The sequence below is a fragment of the Puntigrus tetrazona genome, chromosome 4 (assembly GCF_018831695.1).
Source record: "Puntigrus tetrazona isolate hp1 chromosome 4, ASM1883169v1, whole genome shotgun sequence".
NCBI classification, from domain to species: domain Eukaryota; kingdom Metazoa; phylum Chordata; class Actinopteri; order Cypriniformes; family Cyprinidae; genus Puntigrus; species Puntigrus tetrazona.
This window is the reverse complement of record NC_056702.1, coordinates 20,319,455-20,339,181: the sequence shown is the minus strand read 5'-3', so window position 1 is coordinate 20,339,181 and position 19,727 is coordinate 20,319,455. Positions and strand designations below refer to the sequence as shown.

The 19,727-nt window shown below is 37.4% G+C and overlaps 1 protein-coding gene and 1 pseudogene across 1 annotated transcript; one reads left to right on the top strand and one right to left on the bottom strand.

Annotated features, from left to right (window-relative positions):
- Positions 1-5,900: 5,900 nt before the first annotated feature.
- Positions 5,901-8,735, top strand: LOC122343112 (phospholipid scramblase 1-like). The gene is made up of 5 exons (XM_043237449.1): positions 5,901-6,395; positions 6,481-6,686; positions 6,761-6,925; positions 8,086-8,256; positions 8,415-8,735. The coding sequence occupies exons 1-5, from the start codon at positions 6,341-6,343 to the stop codon at positions 8,499-8,501; spliced, it is 684 nt and encodes a 227-aa protein (XP_043093384.1). The 5' UTR covers positions 5,901-6,340; the 3' UTR covers positions 8,502-8,735.
- A 1,254-nt stretch (positions 8,736-9,989) lies between these two features.
- Positions 9,990-18,455, bottom strand: LOC122342970 (annotated as a pseudogene).
- Between the last annotated feature and the right edge of the window lie 1,272 nt (positions 18,456-19,727).

Genomic DNA, 19,727 nt, shown 5'->3' with positions numbered 1-19,727 from the left:
CTTGCCATCATTGAGTCTGTCTACTATAACACGAAAAAAAGATTTAGTCCTACGTCATTTTTTAAAACTCTTTCTTGGCTTTATAACAGATTTAATGATGGTGAGACCGAATGCATGACGAGGTGCTGTTGGGATGTAAAAATCCCATGGGCTTCGTTTACTGAACTTAAGCTATCCCCCAAAGCTGAGAAACACATTTGAAGTCTTTCCGAAAATCTTTCTCCAAAAGTAAGCTCTTCTTCTGCACAGAAAGCTACTAATGTAGGTCCGCTAGTTTGTTTGAGACTTACATTTACTTTACTGTACAATTTGGTACGTTCGACCAAATTCGACGGGAGTATAAAGCCTTGCATCATATTTGTGACAGATGCATACAATATTGTTTTGAACATAGGGTATATATATTCTTACCATTAAAATAGCAACGGCTCTTGTATTTGCCTGAAACAGAGTCGAAAATCTGCCCGCGCCATCTACAGTTCCTCGAGATCATCGAGGAATCGTTCCAGCCCTACAGTACAGCAATGCCATCATCCCATAAGTGCTGTTGAAGACCTAGAGCAGTAAAATCCAAGCTTTTCTTCTTGTCCTGCAGAAGTGAGTCAGTGACAGAAGATGATGTCGAAGAAGGATCTGGATACATCTGATGAGAGTCAAAACAGAAACACATTTTACAGCTGCTGTTGCTGTTACCGTGGACTGAGGATCAGAACATCTGGTTGAAATGCTTCAATATGGATATGGAGTTCTACAGAACGATATCTCGAATTGCTGATATAATTTTTTTTTTACGCTCTTTATTTTAATGTATTTTTAACTTTTTCTTTACAGATGAACACGAATGCTTAAAGGCAGCAGAAAAGCAAGGTAAATCGATTTCAGCGCAACAACAAGACAGTGCCTGGGTAATGAGTCTGTGTGTAGAAGTTTAACAAACATGAACTGAGCGAAAAGAGAAGCAAAACATCAAGAACAAAGACCCAACTGAAACTAAACCAGTGGTCGCTGTGCCCTTGTGTTAAAAGTTAATATGAAGACATAAAATGGTGCAACATCTTATTCGTTTATTCCTCAGTTTGCCCACATCCAGCATAGACCGCATCACTGGTTATAATGGATTTTATTTGCTCTTGAAAAGTCACCTTTAGTAACATAGTGCTTTTATACAGTACAGATAGTGTCGAAGGAGCTTTAAAGTGATTTAATCAAGTCAAGAATATTGACAAAAATGAAGTCTACCCAACTAAGCAAGCCAAAGGCAACAGCAGCAAGAAAGCAAGTAGATTGAAGTCTGTCTGGCACTGGTAGCACTCTTTACAAACTTGTCCACATGTAGTGCAGAGCCATGCATCGTCCACTTTTTACATGGCTTCCTGCAGTACTTCTGTTTTTCTGTCAAATTTATATTTTGCGTTCAAATCTTACTTATGCGGCAGATAACTTAAAAAATGTGTCATCGTCTCAGAGTGGCTCATGCTAAAGAAGTTTCTTTTGCCATCTTCTGACTGTACCTGACCCTTTAACATTGGCATGCCCAAGTACGGTCGAACCCTGAACTAAACCAACCATTTGGTTGAAACCTACAGTTGGTTTGTATTTGGTTTCATTGAGCATGAGTTTGTATTATCATATATCTGTCTAATAATCTCTATTTCATTGCACTACGTTTCAGATTTGATGAGAAATGCTTCAACTACAGTCAGTGCTGATGTAAAAGCTGAAACAGGTGTGAGTTTAAATGCTCCTCTATTGACTGCAAACAACTTCTCAGGACCAGTAACCATTTATGGCCCAAATGCTGAAGGAAACGGTTCAGTTTTCTTTCTTTTACCAGATCGACAGAAATCCTCAGAGACTGCAGAGGAACACAGAGAAAAACAAGGTAAATCAACAATATCTACGATTTAGCCTCGCTCCTGATGGAGCTAAACCTCAGCTAAACTACTGGGTCACTGGCTTGGCTCCTAAGCGAAAACAAGAATAATACTCACGCTGTGGTCAGCTGTGGCTAGATGCAATCAGCTCATGTCAACATCCATTTGTTCGTTTTATTACTCTAAAAGTAGATTGGTACCTGGTAACTGAGACTTTTATTGTCGTATACTGAATATTTAAATAGATTCACTCGCACAACCCTGTTCATAAATAACAGGACTTTCAGGACTATTAAAGTCCTAATCACACTCTGTGACTGACATTCAAATCTGAGCTTGCATTGCCACTGATCCAGGAAAAGCAGTTTATTTACATGAAGTATCTTTTATAGTCTGTGTTGCAAACATTTTTACAGCAATAATCAGAGAAGTACTGAAATCATAGTTTACAGTTTGGATATTAACACTGCTGTCTACAGAAGCGATCAAAATAGAATAAAATCACCTGTCTGAAAGCACATATAGCTTAAATATTAAAAACAACAATGAAGTAAGAGCGCATTTAATTTTTATGTGCATTTGACTAACAGATACATTTACATTATTTGTTAGTTGTTCTTATTATAATTTATTGCACAAAAACAACGTTTTATAAATTCTTAGTTTCGTTGACCATTTCTATTTTCACGGCAGTCCAGTAAATCATTTATTTTTATCTTCTTATGATCAGACTCTTTATAGAATTTGATTATAGAAAAATTGTTTAGAAGATGGTAATGGATTAAAAATATAGGTAGCCTAACAGATGTGTAAACTGAAATCTATTAGAATTTTATTAAAACTAATGTGCACTGATTCATTGTGTTGGATATATTTAGTTCTTTTGTGAAGTGGCTTAAAAGATGAGTCTTTGAGTCTGTATAAATGTCATCAAGCTGAAAAATTTTTTGATTAAAAAGGTATCATTCAGGAACCGTATCAAAATGTTCTGAACGATACCCAACCCTACTCCTGCGCCAGTGGTCATGGTCTCTGATTGATACTGATTGCAACCTTTCTTGCAACGGGAGAGGATTATAAACATAGATTTAAAGATATATTCTATGATCAACACATTTAGTTCATATCAACATAGAAATGTTTTTTGAGGAAACTGTACATTAAGTATTTCAGATGCAAAGTTTTTAGTCACACGTAGGAGTGGCCATTACATTGAAGTCCCACAGCAGATTTTAAAATTACATTTTTGATATAAAAGTCATACTAAAATGATAAGTGCACCAAAAGTTATGAAAGTATGAAAATGCATTTCATGCAGCCTTTTAAATCTCTTAAGCAGTGCTGGTTAGTAACTGATTACTTGCAATCTGGATTACATGATCAGATTCCAAACATTATGCACTTGTAATTAGATTCCATCATGTTTATAATCAGATTACAGTAAAATTTATTTTGTAACAATTTTAAAAAAGCAAAAGTACCTATCATTCTGCATCATGAATGTGTTTAATAATCAAGCAAGTTGCTTAAACACTGCCAAAATAAAACTGACAAAAATAGTTAAGACCTGCAACACCATTTAATTTATGTTTTATTAATGTTTATGTATGTGTATATATTACAGACATTCTGAGGCTTGAGAAAATGAAGCACATCTCAAGGATGTTTACACAGAACTGTTCATCACAGAGGGAGATATGGAGAATGTCATTGTCACGAATGAGGGGTCTGAGGCGTGCGGATCCATGTGCAGGCTTTTATTAAACAAAGGCATGGTCAAAGCAGGCAGGCGTCGAACAGGGCAAACAGGAGTATCAAAGGCAAGGCAATAACAAAATCCAAAACAGGCGAAGGTCGAGTCAGGCAGCGAACAATCAGAATATTAGAAGACAGGCAGGGTCAAAACCAAGGAAACAAGAAGTCGGGAAACAACAATAGAACAGGCGAACAATGCAACCTGCAGGTGAGTGGCTTGCTGCAGTATTTATAGTCCTAAACAGAAGTAGCAGCAGAGGAAGCGATCACCGATCACCCAGAGGTAAGAGCTCCTCTGCTGGCTTGGTGACAAAAACAGTAACTTTGTCGTAGTATACTTCCAGATGGTAAAGTCATTGTATTCTTGCGAGTGCAGCACTTTATTTTCACGAAAGTATATAATTTTGTTTCATTAGTCATCAGGTTTAGAAAAAATGTTCATGCATAGGATTGTTTATGCTTTAACTCTTGTATGTGTATCTGCACAAACGTATACAAGAAGGAACAAAAAGCCTTAACTTTAGGCATGACATGTTAATTGTTGGAATCACTATTATAGTAATTTAGTTACCATTACATCAGATTATAGAGCCATTTAAACAAACTCACACTCAGCCATAAGAATGCACAACAGTTTCAGCAAAAAGGCTGTAAAGAAGTTCAAAGACAGCACTCTGAATTGTGAAATCAGCTTCCAGGAGCCAAATAGGAAAACAAAGATAGAACATTTCTATAGTACTTCACACCACCCTAGTTCAATACCAGTCTTGATATAGCAGAATGCAATTCAGCTGTAAAGCAGCTCTTCAGAAGATGGTAGTGTAGTCACATGGTAGTCAATCCAGTCATATCAATACATTTCGATGATGCTTCACATCAGTCACTGTTGATTCTGGCATAGTTGGCAATAGGGTTCTGAGCTGAGGACTTGCATATCCTCTTCACTGAAGATCAGACCCTCTATCCTGAGTTCAGGGTTTATAATGTTGGACCATCAGTAAAACTGCGTTGATGAATCAGAATAGATTTAAGAGAGTTTCTACCCATGATTGTTTCGAGCTTGTGCCCAGTTGTGCTTGTCACTGGTACTGGTGCTAATTTATAAAAAAATAACACAATTACCACATAGCATACATATTATCAGTGATATTTACAGCTTATTTGATACATATTCACCTCAGACAATTGCAAACACCAGTGTTTAGTGGGGCTGCCCCTCGGGTGCTTCAGCTGCTGAATCAGACCCAGAACTGGTGGCCATGCTTTCGGGGGTCCTCCACTCAGGGGCAGGTATCCTGTGCCACCTGCTTCCAGATCTGTGGAACCTCCACATGTGACTCGAGGGTAGGACGAGGCACACTTAAGTGCTCTACCACCAGCAGTGGAATCTCTTCGCTGATTGGTGTTCTTCCCACAAAGAAGACCCCTGTAGATGGTCAACTGAAGTACTGCTTTCCTGCAGGAAAAGTTGAAGCGTAGGCTGTTGCTCTTGGAAAGCACAATTTTCATCATGAGGTTCTTGAGGAGTAACAGTAGGTTGAATCTCCCTAGCTCACTCATTGTGCCCTCCTGAGTCTCTCTGTTGTCTTGGCTTGGTATATGCCCTATGATTTAAAATGTATAGAGTTGCTGCTGATTTGTTTAAAGTTAAGAGTGTTTTTTGGTTTAAAATGATCCAAAACCAATATTTGAGAAGATGCATAACCAGCCAGTGTTCGAAACTATCCACCTGCAATGGTAGAGACACAATGCTTCCAAAAGTGGTTAATATCCAAACTGCCATTGTTTATTTTATTTGATTTCGATCCACTTCCATTCTGCAGCTTGACTGACTTTAAATAAAAGATGACATCAGTGCAAAAGGCCTGAAGTCTGGAAAATCCAAGCTTGAAACCTATTTTTGATTTGATTCATTTTAAAAAGAACTACAAATGGAAATTTACCAAAACGATAAATAGGCCGTAAAATAGTTTTGAACTGTTAAAGCCAGAAGTAACTCAACCCGAAAGTGGATCAAACCCCTTTCTCAACCACATAACATAATTTTGTCAAAAAAAGTAATTTTGCTGTATTTATAAGCATCACTGTCTGTTTAGTCTGTGTTTGTCGGGTCTCAAAGTCGAGTTCACGTGTCTTATAATTATAATAAAGACTGTTCATTTGATCCACTGATTCGTCCCATCTTTTGGTATGTAAATCTCTATAAATATAAGAGCTTTTCAAATAATAATTAATAAAAATATTATAATAATTTAATTTGAAACAGCTGAATTGTGTATTTTGTGTTGAGATTTAGAAAGTTTTTAACATTCTATTTACAGTAATCTATAAATAGTAAAAGAGAAGGAAATCTAAAACACAACTCATTTGTTCCTTCTGTTCCCAGATAAAATTAAATATGGAATTGTCAGGTGAGTTTTGGGGTGTCTTGACTGCAACAATAACTTTGTGGAGGCGAGATGTGTAGATATGAAGACATATAGATTTAATTGTATAAGGGGTTTGATACACACATGATATGTTTCACTAGAGATCGCAGCAATGATTCTTTTCCCAGGCCTGCTCCACTGCTCTTCACACCTGGAGACCTTGACCATTGTCAGATAAGACTGGAGATGCTTCTTAAAAATAATAGCAATGCTCATAACTGCGTGTTATTCTGACTTGCTCGATTTTCACTTCAGGCAGCCGTTAATTTTACTGTATTTTAGATGGATCAACTGTTTATCTGCAAAGAAGAAACAACAGATGAATGTCTTGCTGAAGGTTTGCTTGTTAGCCACTCGTGAATAATATGCCGCAAAATCAAATGAAGTACATGCTCCTCACATACCTTTATAATCTTTTAAAGTATGCTGTGGAGTAAAGCCTGTCGACAGATACATTGTGAAGGATCGCCATGGGCACAAGGTCTTCAGTGTTCTCGAGGACAGTGATTGTTGTGACAGGCAGTTCCGTGGAGGTGCACGTCCTTTCATAATGAAGGTTACCAACGTCTCAAATCAAGAGCTTCTCAGACTGGTTCACCCATCTGTTCACTGCTGCGGGAGCCATGAGGTATCAACGTAATTCTCTGCTTGCTCATTCATTTTGCTACGTAGCGTGTATTATATGTTGTATGTATATTTTAGCTGGAAGTTCAGTCTCCGCCAGGCAGTCCCATCGGATATGTTCGACACAACTGCCATGTTTTCATGCCGAAAAAATTCACTCTTGAGAATGAACGAGGCCAGCCGCAATTTAGGATTGAGGGACCGTGTGTAAACTGTGACTGCTGTGAAGAGGACAACTTTGAGGTGAATCGCATACACACACTGAAATTTGACTGACCAAAGATATTTTCTATCCTCCAACCTATATTTTTATAAAACTTTAGTATATGCTGATTAAGCTGACCCGCACTGGCTGTAGATGATTTCAGGTTTTTTTACATTTCTGGGGAAATTTGATCCCCACACTGAAGCCAAAAAACCTGACCCAGAAACAGATGTGTTGCTTTTGGGTTTAAAATGGGTTTAAAATTGGTTTAAAAGCTAGAACTAGCATGCACTCTAATTGCAGCAGCAAGATTAACAAAGATTAAGTTGCAAATCCAGTCTTGTTGTTTTTATCTTACACTACTCTATTATATTAACTAGGTTAATCAAATCCTAAAGGTTCGAATTGCTCTGGTCACACTGATTCAATTTGCATAGGATACACTCCATAGACCCATCCATCTAACATTTAGCACTATTTAGTGTATCTGAAAAGTTCTGTTTCCTTTCGTGACCATCGAAAAAAAGGCAAAGCTGGTATGAGTTTCTTTCCTGATTCTGAGCAGGTAGATTTAAGATCTGGGTAAAGTTTGATTTTACAGCAGAAAATACAGAGGACAACTATTCTATTCAAGACATTACTAACCTATCAAGCACACACACACACACACACACACACACGTTTTGAGGGTAAAAATCAGTTATTTAAGTAGAAGTCCCAAGGTCTAGTTCTATAATTGCGACCTGAGAGAATTTACCAAACAGAGATTTAGCTTATGGCTAGCTAACCTTTTAGGTTGCACCGTTTCAGCAAGAAAAGAGGTGTTGTGTTTACCACACCAAGGCTAAAAAGGGGACAGTGGCTCCTCAGAGGGAGTCACGGCACTTTCGGTTAGCTAGCAAGCTGACGTCTTTGGGTTTTCCCTGCCGGCCGTTGCCTTGGTGACGAGAGGAATGGTTTAATGATATTTTTGCCATTCTTGAAGTTCTTCTGCAAGTCGGTTGCAGCTATAGGTTTGGAATTTCAGCAGAGTTAGGACGAGCTGTTTTTGGTGAGTTTTTGGAAGAAGTCAGCGTGCAGATTTCACGCAACCCAAAATCATTGATCAGCTGTACAACTCAGTTGAGGATTTGAGATTTCTTTTGCAACATGTCTCTTCACTGATATCCTACACTTGTCTTTTTCACTGTGACCACAGCTGATGACTTTGAATGAGGAAAACGAGGCAACATCACACAGATCAGTTGGAAACATCATCAAATCTTTCTTAGACAGTGGACCAAATAAAGGGCAGCACTTCGTCCTGAGCTTTCCAAGCAACCTGGATGTCAAAATGAAAGTTACTGTACTGGGAGCATGCATACTCATTGTAAATATAGTTGAAAAGTACATTCTTAACGCTTTTTGTTAGACTTTAGCATTTATAATTATAACTTTATTAATGTTTTATTATTATTATTAGTAGCAGTAATATGAGTAGTAGGAGTAATATTTTTATGTAATACAATATTATTTATTTATTTCCAGGTTTCCAAATATAACGACAGGAAATCAAGGATACCGCTCTGGCTCACCTGCTTATCTATGGCATGCACTTGCTGGAAAATTTACTAGGCAGGTCTTTGCCCCATCCAACAATTTCAGCAAACATCTCAATGTGAATTAAGAAATAAAATTTGCATATGTAAAGAATGACATCTTGGCCATGCACCTATGCTATTGTAACTGAAGTCCTCCCGGTCGTGACTAAAGCATATTCAGAGATAATAGGTTTGTTTGATTGGCTGCCGTCTGAAAAAAGCAATTAATTCTGGTTAGAACATTTGTCCGACTTTGAGCTGCAGCTGCCTTACGATCATATCTCGGAAGCCAAAAAGCAAAAAAAACCTCACACTATTTATGAAAAATGGCCCCAATCGAGCATGGTTTATCCCAAGGTTTTTTCTCCATTTTCACACAGATGAAGCTTTGGTTCCTTGCCGCTGTTGCCTCTGGCTTGCTCAGTTGGGGACATTTGATTTCTAAGTGTCGCTGATTTGTTAAATAAATTTTCGCAAAAGTTTTTATGAAACATAAATGACTACTTAACAGAGAATACAATTTGTTCTGAAACAACTGAAATTTGTTCACAATTTGCTTACTGTAAAGTTGTTACTTTGAGGAGTATGGATAACCTAACAGCTGACTTCCATAATGTTTTTTTCTCCACACTATGGGATTTCAATGGCTCCTGTCAACTGTTTGGTTAGCCACTGTAATGCAGAGTCAGAGATGTTTGGCTCCATGTGCTAGCTCTTTATTTAGAGTGGTCGAACAGGCAATAGGTCAACAGTAGCGTCAGGGACAAGACAAGGGCAGAATCTATAAACAGGCAGAGATCGAGACAGGCAGCAAGTATCAAAGTCATTAAGTCCAGGTGTCATTGGGCAGGCAGCATTCAAACACAGAATCGAGAAACAGTCGAAGGTAGTCTCAGGGAAATCAATAGGAAGAAATTAACTCTTAGAATTACCAGCAGAGCAAGGATAAGACTTTGCACTAAGCATGAGTCAGGGCACAGTTTAAATAGCCGGCGTGATGGGAAGCACCTGGGCCGCAATCGGTCCAAGGTGTGAGCATGATGGAAAATGTAGTTCCTTGCGGGTAGTATCTGGGAGAAGGTTCCCTCCGGTGGCCGTTGGTTCATGATACCCACATTCCTCAAAGTATCTAATGTGTTCAGCAAACAAAAAGGAATTCATGCGGGTTTGGAACAACTTTTCAGTAAGCAAGTAATGAATACATTTTTAAATCCTGCCTTAATAGTTCACATAGTATTTTTATACAAGGTTATATATTCAGTTAAGAGAAAGACTGCATTTGTTTTGCTCCAAACAAGTGGCTTTTGCAAAAGATATTTTCCTAGATTATAGAAAAGGATGTTACAGAATAATAATTTAATTTAATGATAATTTAATAATTAACTGAATAATGATATTTTTTGAAAACTGACATCCTACACGTTCTCCCACATCGCATCACATATCGTAAATAAAAGCCATTAAATGAGCACATAGTATTATTTTAATGAATTCCTGTTAACAGTAGGCATACATGCTTCTGTTTTTGTGTGCTTTCAAAATTTTTTATTAACACACAGTTGCGTGAGACACATTTATATTTACATATATTTTTACAATATTGTTTCATGTACTCAGTGGTTACTGTATACATATTCAAGAGAAGAACATACACTCAGTTATTTTAATCAGTCTAAAGCTTTAAGTCAGTCATTACAAATATCTTAAAGAAAAAAAAAGTTTCTTTTTTTTTACTATTTTCATTTGTCTCATGACTCAAAAACCACTTGAGCTTGGAAGCCAAAAAAAAGATATTTGGAACATCATGGTTTAAGGTTTGAAATATCTAAATCCCATGTTAAAACAAAAGTTAAATCATTGTTTAATCATATTGCTTTTTAACATCCTCTTTGTTTGTAACACTTGATACTTACATTTTACTCTTTTCTGGAAAAACTGTAACTACATTGTGTTTATGCAACAAAACCACACTAAGGTTTATTCGAAAGTAATATTTTTAGCATAATCTCGCTCCTGGTGAAAAAAAAACAAAAAACATAGTACTCCCATTTAGGACAATTGAGAAAATGCTTTGGTGGACATGTGGCCTATATGAGGATTTCTGACACATTTATTCTGTCTCAGTGACAGAAGATGAGTATTAGACAGAAGTATTAATTAGTATTATTATCATGAAGTCTCATAACATCTCACTGTGACTGTGACTTTTTCAACAATGCAGCTCAAAGCATTATGAGTAAAATCTCTTTGTGGTCTATTCTGATTCATCAACACAGATCCAGTGATCCGAAATAAGACACAGTAAACCCAGGATAGAGGGTCTGAGTGAATGTGGTCTGGACTGTGTGGATATGTGTGATTGTGTCAGAGATGCTGTAGAAGGACAGAGTTCCTGCGCTCTTATCCACATACACTCCTGTTCTATGGAACTTCAACACTTCTGTTTTTCTGATGATGATGGGCTTCACAGAGAGATGAGTCTCTTTGTTATTGTGTCTGAATGAGTAATATACAGAATTGCAGAACAAACTCCAGGACTGATCGGTACCTCCAAACCAACACTCATAACTTCGTCCCTTCTTTCTGATGCTTTTATATGACACTGCTATATACACTTCTCCACTCCACTCAATCTCCCAGTAACAGCGTCCATACACTCTTTCTCGACAAAACACCTGAGGATTATCAAATCTGTCTGCATGATCCGGATATAGCTGATTACAATGAGGCACCCACATCACCTTTCTGTTGTCCTCAGACAGAAGGAGATGATTGCTTGCTGTGTTTGCATCCAGTGTGAGAAAACAGGCATCTGAACACAAGAACAGAGACATTAACAACAGCAACGGTCACTACAGATGTGTGTGTGTGGGGGGGTGCGTAGACGTACATTTCTTCAGTCCTGCTATAATCCTGGATTCCCCTCCATGATACACACTACAAAACACAAACATTTATATTTTGTCACTTAGCAGACGCTTTTATCGAAAGCGACTTGCAATTCGAGATAAACAAAGTGATTCATCGTAAAGAGGTAGACAAACACGAGGAAGTGCTGCCAATACCAGCCTCAGACATTGTTTGAATAAGTAAAAGGTAGAAAAGGAAGGTTTTATTTTATTTTTTATGATGTGGTCAAATACCATTGAAAGAGGTGAGTTTTCAGCTGTTTTGTTTAAAGATTGACATGGATCCAGCATTCCGGATAGGGGTAGAAAGATCAATCCACCAGCCAGGGTGGGTTAAAATGTTCTGGAGAGTGGTTTTGAATCTCTCTGTAATGGTCCCACGTGGCATCGATCAATAGCTGATCTTAGACTTCTGAAGAGGAGGTAGATTCATAATTGTGAGCCAAGCCTGTGGCTGTTCTATATTCAAGCATCAGTGTCTTTAATTTGACGCGAGCTGCAACCGGGAGCCAGTGCAAGGAGACAAAGAGAGGTATAATATGAGCTCTTTTGGGTTTGTTGAAGACCAGTTGTGCTTCTGCATTCTGAATCATTGTAGAAGCTTGGTTGTGCTTGATGGAAGTCCAGCCAGAAGAGCCTTGCAGTAGTCCAGCCTAGAAATGGCAAGGGCCTGGACAAGAAGTTGTGCAGCATGCTGTGTTAAGAAGGACCTGAACTTTCAGATGTTGTGTTGCTAAAGTACTTGGGGGGTTGCTATACAACTGTAAAGGTGCTTTTAATGGTTGCTAGGCTGTTGTCATCCGGTTGCTATGGTAATTGTTGTGTAGTTAATAACACATTCTGGTAGTTACTAGGGTGTTATTATATGCTCTTTGCTTGGGTGGTGGCTAGGCAGTTGCTCCATTTAAAAACAGGTGATGGAGATTTACTGCTACCGCCTTTACTGACAAGATGCAGGTAGATATATTGATGAATAACGTTTTATGTAATAATGAAAAGATCATCCATTTACTTGTTGATTGATCTAGTAAAGCCTGGAATGCATACCAGTGGTAGGCAGCATTGGTCAAACACACTCGAACAAGCTAATCAAGGTCTTCAGGATTACTAAGGCTACAGGCAAGTGAGTTTTTTTTCAGAGTTGGAGCTAAACTCTGCAGAATCCTCTTCATAGTGTTCTTGAAAGCAACACGGCATGTGTTTGGAGCAACGTTGGAACTAAACTCTCATGAGTTGCTTTGACACCCCTGTCCTAGACTCATATGGATACAAATATACTGAAACAAAAGTGTCCTTCCGCTTGACTTACTTGAGTTTGTTCAGTGAGCAGTGTGGATCCTCCAGTTTTTCTGAGATTAGCTTGACTCCTGAATCTCCTGGGTGATTGTAGCTCAGATCCAGCTCTTTCAGGTGTGAAGGGTTTGAACTCAGAGCTAAAAATATATATTCACAGCCTTTCTCAGTCACCATACAGCCAGACAACCTACAAAAACATAATACAGTTTGTCTATTGTTTCTTTTGTATTGTGCAATGAAAATCACACAAAAAATATCATTTAGCATTATCAAATATTCACCCAAATCATTGGACATTATATATCCTGTATTTTAAATTTAAAAGTAAAACTTTAGATCTCTGATACAAACAGTAGTAGTATTGCTTCTGAATTTTTGTCAGCAAAGTAGTGAAAGAAAGAATATAATAGTAATATTTAAAAACAAAAAAGATTCTTGATTAATTACTATATTTCTTAGTTTATTGTACAGTTACGCTTAATGATGAATGAAACATTCAGCATAAATCTACTTTACAGAAAATGTAGACATGCTGAGTATTTGCAAAAAAACTGAGATAAAATTTTTCTTCTATCTCTATGTTTAACCTCTTTATACACTATTAAAAATTTTTTTGACTGCATGAACTATGGCAGCCTTAACTAATAATTAAACTAATAAAAAAGTGCAACACTTTTTGTTGAACAAGGGGGACAGAGCAACAAAAAAAACTCAATGGGAATGGGAAACACACACACTTCAAAATAAGAGTATTTAAATCCAGACAGAGACAGGGGTGGAAGAATACAGAGACAACAGGAAGGCCCTAGGGATGCAGCTAACTCTCTACCAAAAATCTGTAAGGTGGATTTAAGACAAACATCCTGTATTTGTGAATTGAATGAACACAGAGTTTTTGTTCTGGCATTGCATTCAGAGCAGAATAAACCATAAAAACCCATTTACCTTAGTGTCTCTAACTTAGAGTTTGGACTCCTTATTTCATCAGAAAGAAGCTTCACTCCTGAATCCTGCAGGTCATTGTTACTCAGGTCCAGCTCTCTCAGGACAGAGTTTGAAGATTGTAAAACTGATGACAAACTCCACAAGACAGTGCGGTGAGATTACAGATGGAAAATCTGGAATTTTGCAATTAATCTCAAAAGTGTGATATAATAAATAAATACATGTATACTGTATTTGAAACCTCAAAAACCCTTGAAACTTCAAACCTCAGTATCTCCAGCTTAGAGTTTAAACTCTTTAGTCCTTCAGAAAGAAGTTTAACTCCAGAATCCTGAAGGTCATTGTTACTCAGATCCAGCTCTCTCAGGACAGATTTTGAGGACTGTAGAGCTAAAGACAAACTTTCACAGGATTGAGAAGTGAAATTACAACCACTCAGCCTGTGAAGAAAATAAAGAATATATATATATATATATATATATAAAAATATATAATGCGATCTAGGAAAAGCCATCAGATGGTGAAATTACATTTTTCAAGACCTTTCCAAGCCTTTTCTTGTTTTTTATTTTGTCCACAGCTTGACTATAATAAACATTATGACATTCTGAAATTGGCTGAGAGCTATGATTTTTCAGAAATGGAAATTTAAGAAAAACAGGTTTAAAGTGAGATGAGTTTTACTTCACTTAACAGGTTTAACGAGCTGTAGCACTATATTACATCATTACACAAGCAGACTAACATTGCCCTGAAAAGACAGTTTTATGTTCATTTGTGCACAACGGCTTTGCCTGTTCACTTTTCCCCTGATTGTAGTGCTCCCGGGATCTCTGACAAAAGTGCACTGAGACAGTGTTGAGACAGGTTCTTGGACTTGAACGCTCTCTTAGATGGCTCTGTATGGGAGAACCCCATCAGGAGATCAATTCTTGACTTCAGAGTGCAGAGTTGTAGGATTGTCGAGCGATCATGACTTGTAATGAGTCCTCTATATAGCCATGGTAGAGTAATGGGTGGACAGGCATTGGGCAAAGGTTGTGGTCCTTGATTTACTTATCTATGAGCTTCTAAGCTGCCTGTACTAAAAATGGCTCCCTGAGCTCCCTGCACCGAAATGGCTCCCAAGCTCCTTAATACAATGTGAGCTCCATAACTATAATGTGAATAATCCCTGCCCACTTTAAAACTGTACTAAACTGCAGTGGAAATGCAAACCGAGCCAAGCCAAGCCACTGCTGTATTGAACCATGCCAAGCCAGGTCGTACCATGCAGTAGAAAGCTCCAGAAAAAAATACCATTTACCATTTTCTCTTTCTCTCTGTCTCTCTCTCTCACACTCAGACACACACACACACACACAGTGTATATATATTCTTAAATATTTTTTTACCATGCTATCATACCTAACATATGTAATTGTTTTTTGTAATTGTTTGGGTGATCACTTTGCATATAGAAGGTTTTAAGAGACCCAAATCATCACTGCTGCATAGTTGAATTTTTTTCGGGTTGATAATGTGTTAATGGAGCAATTACTTCCATTTCTGTTGCTATGGCATTTCTGTTCTGTGTCGGTGTGTGTCTCTATAAAATCACAAACATGATCTCTGTGCGATCAAATGTGAACCATATTATCAACTCACTATCATGCATTCTGTGCAACTCATTTCTTTTCCCTCTTCATGTTTCGTCCATTTTCTCCACTGCTAAAGAATCTCTCAAGCATTTTAAAAGTGTACTCCTTAGAGTTTCAAACCTTAAGACCTCCTTTAAGGGTTAAGATTCCTTCTTAAATACTTTTTTCCTTACTAAAATATTTTCTTTAGTGCACCCACATTTCTGAGAATTTTCTTAAAATTTTGTCATTAGAGCAATTCGTAGCACTAAGATTTTTCTTGGCCCTAGTTTTCTAGGTAGGTTTTCTAGCTGTTTTTTTTTTTTTTTTTTTGGATTAGACATTGCCTGCCTTGTGCTCTTATAGAAAATGTGACTGATATAAGCATACTACAGCATGAACTGGATGTTTTTTTTTTTTTTTTTTTTTTTATCATGCTATAGTTATGAAATATCTATTTAACTGCCTATTTGAACATTGTGAATGTCAAACCTCAGTATGTTCAGTCGACAGTGTGAACTCTTTCAGTCCATCAGAAAGCAGCTTCACTCCTGAATCCTGCAGGTGATTGTTGCTCAGGTTCAGCTCTATCAGATGAGAGTTTGCTGATTGTAGAGCAGAAGACACAGTTTCACAACATGTTTCATTAAAACCACAGCCATCAAATCTGCCAAAAGAATTTTGCATTAACTAGTAATTTTCATAATCAGGTCAAATATTTCACATGTTTTGAGATATTTGTTTAGTGATGTAAAACAAAACATTTTATTGAACAGCAGTTGGTGAAATTACTCACAGTGCTTTTCTGCAGCATTTCACAGCTGACAAGAGTATAGCGGAATTTGAAGATGATGATGTGAACTTCTTTGGGTTGAACTCATCCAGCACCTTCTCTGACATCAGCAGTATGTAGGTCAGGACTGTGCACATTGAAGATGAGAGATCTCTTCCTGGATGTTCATCTGAACTGAGGTAACTCTGGATCTCCTCATATATTGAATGATCCTTGAGTTCAAGTAAGCAGTAGAATAGGTTGACTAGAGCTTCATCTGAGATATTGTGCTTGTTTTGTTCTTGTTTAATGTATTCACTTATTTTTGAGAGACTCTCTGTGGAGTCTTCGTTGTGTTGGAACAGGCCTTTAAGCAGGTGTTGACTGGATTTCAGTGAAATGCCCAACAAAAACCGTAGGAACAGGTCCAGATGTCCTCTCTTATTGTTCATGTTTTTTTCAATAGCCTTCTGCAGTAACGTCTCCATTGTTATATTTTTCTTCTGGCTCATCAAAGAAAAACTGAAGCTCCTGCATGTTCTTGTTCAGATAGCAGATGAACACATGCACTGCAGCAAGAAACTCTTGAACACTCAGATGCACAAAGCAGAAGACCTTTGCTCCATGAATTCCATGTTCCCTTTTGAAGATCTCAGCAATCATTCCTGTGAACTCAATGTCTTTACTCGCATCAATACCACATTCTTTTAGATCATCCTTATAGAACACAATGTTTTCCTTTTTTAGCTGTTCAAATGCTAACTTGGCTAATTTCAAAATAATTTCCCTGTTTGCTTCTAAGTGTTCTATGAATTCTCTTTCTTCTTGTTCTTCATATTTCTGGTTCTTCATGTCCATCTGTATAAGCAGGAAGTGAATGTACATTTCAGTGAGTGTTGTGCTGATCTTCACTTCACTGTTCTCAGTGAGAATATCCTGAAGTACTGTGGCTGTGATCCAGCAGAACACAGGAATGTGGCACATGATGTAGAGACTACGAGACGTCTTAATGTGTGAGATGATTCTGGAGGACAGACTCTCATCTTTGATTCTCTTTCTGAAGTACTTCTCCTTCTGTTGGTCAGTGAATCCTCGCACCTCTGTAAACAAACCCACATACCGAGGAGGAATCTGATTGGCTGCTGCTGGTCGTGATGTGACCCAGACAAGAGCTGATGGAAGCAGAGTTCCTTTGACCAGACTTGTAAAGAGCACATCTACAGATGCTTTTTTCTCAGTAGTTTTCATTGATTTCCATCTAAAATTTAGAGGCAGCCGACTCTCATCAAGTCCATCAAATATAAATGCTAGCTTACATCCCTTATATAGCTTTGATTTCTCCAGGTTCTCCAGGTCAGGATAAAATTCCAGCAGAAACTCATGGAGACTGAAATCTTCATTTGTCATTAAATTAATTTCTCTGAATGGAAGCAGAAACACACAGTGAATATCCTGGTTAGATTCTCCTTCTGCCCAGTCCAGGATGAACTTGTGCACAGAGACAGTTTTTCCTATGCCAGCGACTCCTTTGGTCAGCACAGTATTTTTCTGACTGTTTTTCCTCAGTTCAGTAAATATATCATTGCATTTGATCGGTTTGTCCTGTGTTTTTAATCTTAAAAGCATCATCAATCTTCAGAATCTCATGTTAGTGATTGACCTCTTTCATATCTCCCTCTGTAATGAACAGATCTGTGTAAACAGCCTTGAGTTGTGCTTCATTTTCTTTGTTTCCTTCAAAAATACATTTAGCTTTATTCTTCATGTTTGTTTTGTGAGATTCAAAAAAGTTTTGCAGCTCTGTAATAAAAAAGGCATATTTGAGAAATATTTTAAAACAAGCATGATCATATTTTTTTACAACTGAAAACAGCACAGTCCATCCCTAACAATATCTAAATATGTTTTCTTGATCACAATCTTTGTATTGGTTGAGATCATCATCCAGCTCATCAAACAGGATGTGAGGCTGCATTTACCACATGTTTTGATCTACTTCATTGAACCTTTGCATGTGTGATTGCAATCATGCCTTGAGGACAATGAATGAATTTGGTCACAGTGTCACATACTTAATCTGTCGACTTTTATAAACAATTGTATCACATCCAGGTCAGAGTTTGCCCACATATGTGACTATTGTGAACTGGATAGTTGAATAAATTGTTTTCTTCTACAGATTTGTATAAATATATAAATAAAAAATTCTTAATCTAAGAAAACACTTAATTTTCATTTGATTTAACTTTTTTCCTGAAATGTTTCTGCCTAAAAATAATAATCAAATCAAAGTAAGAAAATTGTTTTTCAGAGCACTGATATGACTGGCCCTGTGCTTGAGTTATATGTTCTTGTTTACATTTAAATGCAGTAATTGTTGTTTACGGATATGTAGTGAATTCACCTCCAACAGCAGCAGATTTCTTCATATTGCCTCAGTCTGAGCTGTGAGAGAGAAAAAGAGAGAATTATTGACTGGGAAACATTTATGTCCTAAACACATCAGCGAGACAAAGAGGAAAAAGTGGTTTAACTTAAATATTTAATCACGTTACAGTCACAATAAATGTAATGTTACCTTGCTTGTAATTTTTCTCCAACTGTTCAGCCAGATAATTTTGCTTCATCTTTCTCAGCATCTCTACTGTAACCTTCACAGCTTCATCTGGTCCAAAACATTTTATCATCTTGTCTACTGTGTCAAATCTATCCGCCTTTTCCAATTCAGACCTTGATAAATGCTCACAATTTAAGCGCCAATGAAACTCTTTCAGTTCAGCTTCTACCAGCTCCTTCAGTGAATCCACGAGCAGCTCTTTAACAGACGCCATCATCCTTCACATACTTACAGCTGCAGGCCATAAAAAGAAAAGACCCAAAGTGTTTTCACTCTTAAGATGTTGAACTAAGTGTTCAAATCTGGATTAAGTGCACAACATTTGGATTATAAAGCTGTTAATAGAGACATAATCAAAAGGTTGTTTTAAACTGGTTGTTTTAGCAAAAAAACAAAAAGAAAAACTAATGCAAACAATATCTCAATGCTGTCTGATACTGTAAGTGTAGATCAACAGTACATGACACTTTTAAATCTGTATGTTTCAGTATCTCATGAAGTGGTATTATTAACTAACCCCGATTAATCAGATGTTCCTTGTTTCTCCAGTTAACTGTGTCTTGAACAGAAGTTCTGAAACATTCAATTCTTAGGAGAAAGTTTTCTTCATTTTTCTTCTCTCTGCAGGATGTTTTTGTGGGTTTTCTTTTCTGCAGTCCCTCCTACTTCCTCACTCTTTTGACGCTCCCTCCCCCTTCCGTGTTCTCTTTCTTTGTTCTTCTGTAAGTGCATGAGCATATATGTATATCTTCACATGAGTTCAAATGATGAAGGTGGGGATCTGAAGTGCTCCAGGTTATTGAGTTTAGAGTTTAGAGTTTAAACTGTATAGATCAGATTAGAAATAGTATTCTCACCCAAGTGTATGACTAATATGTCTGACACTTCCTGCACAGGCTTCTGTTTCAATGTTTCTTGGCTTGTGTAACACACAGATGTGGCGTATATTTGTCATTGTAAAAAATGATTTTAGCAAATGGCTGCAATATAACAAAGAGTGAAAAATTTAAGGGGGTCTGAATACTTTCCGTACCCACTGTATATAGGACCCTGTGACCAACGAGATTTGAAGAACCAGTTTATAATTTTTGTGAAGTTTAGG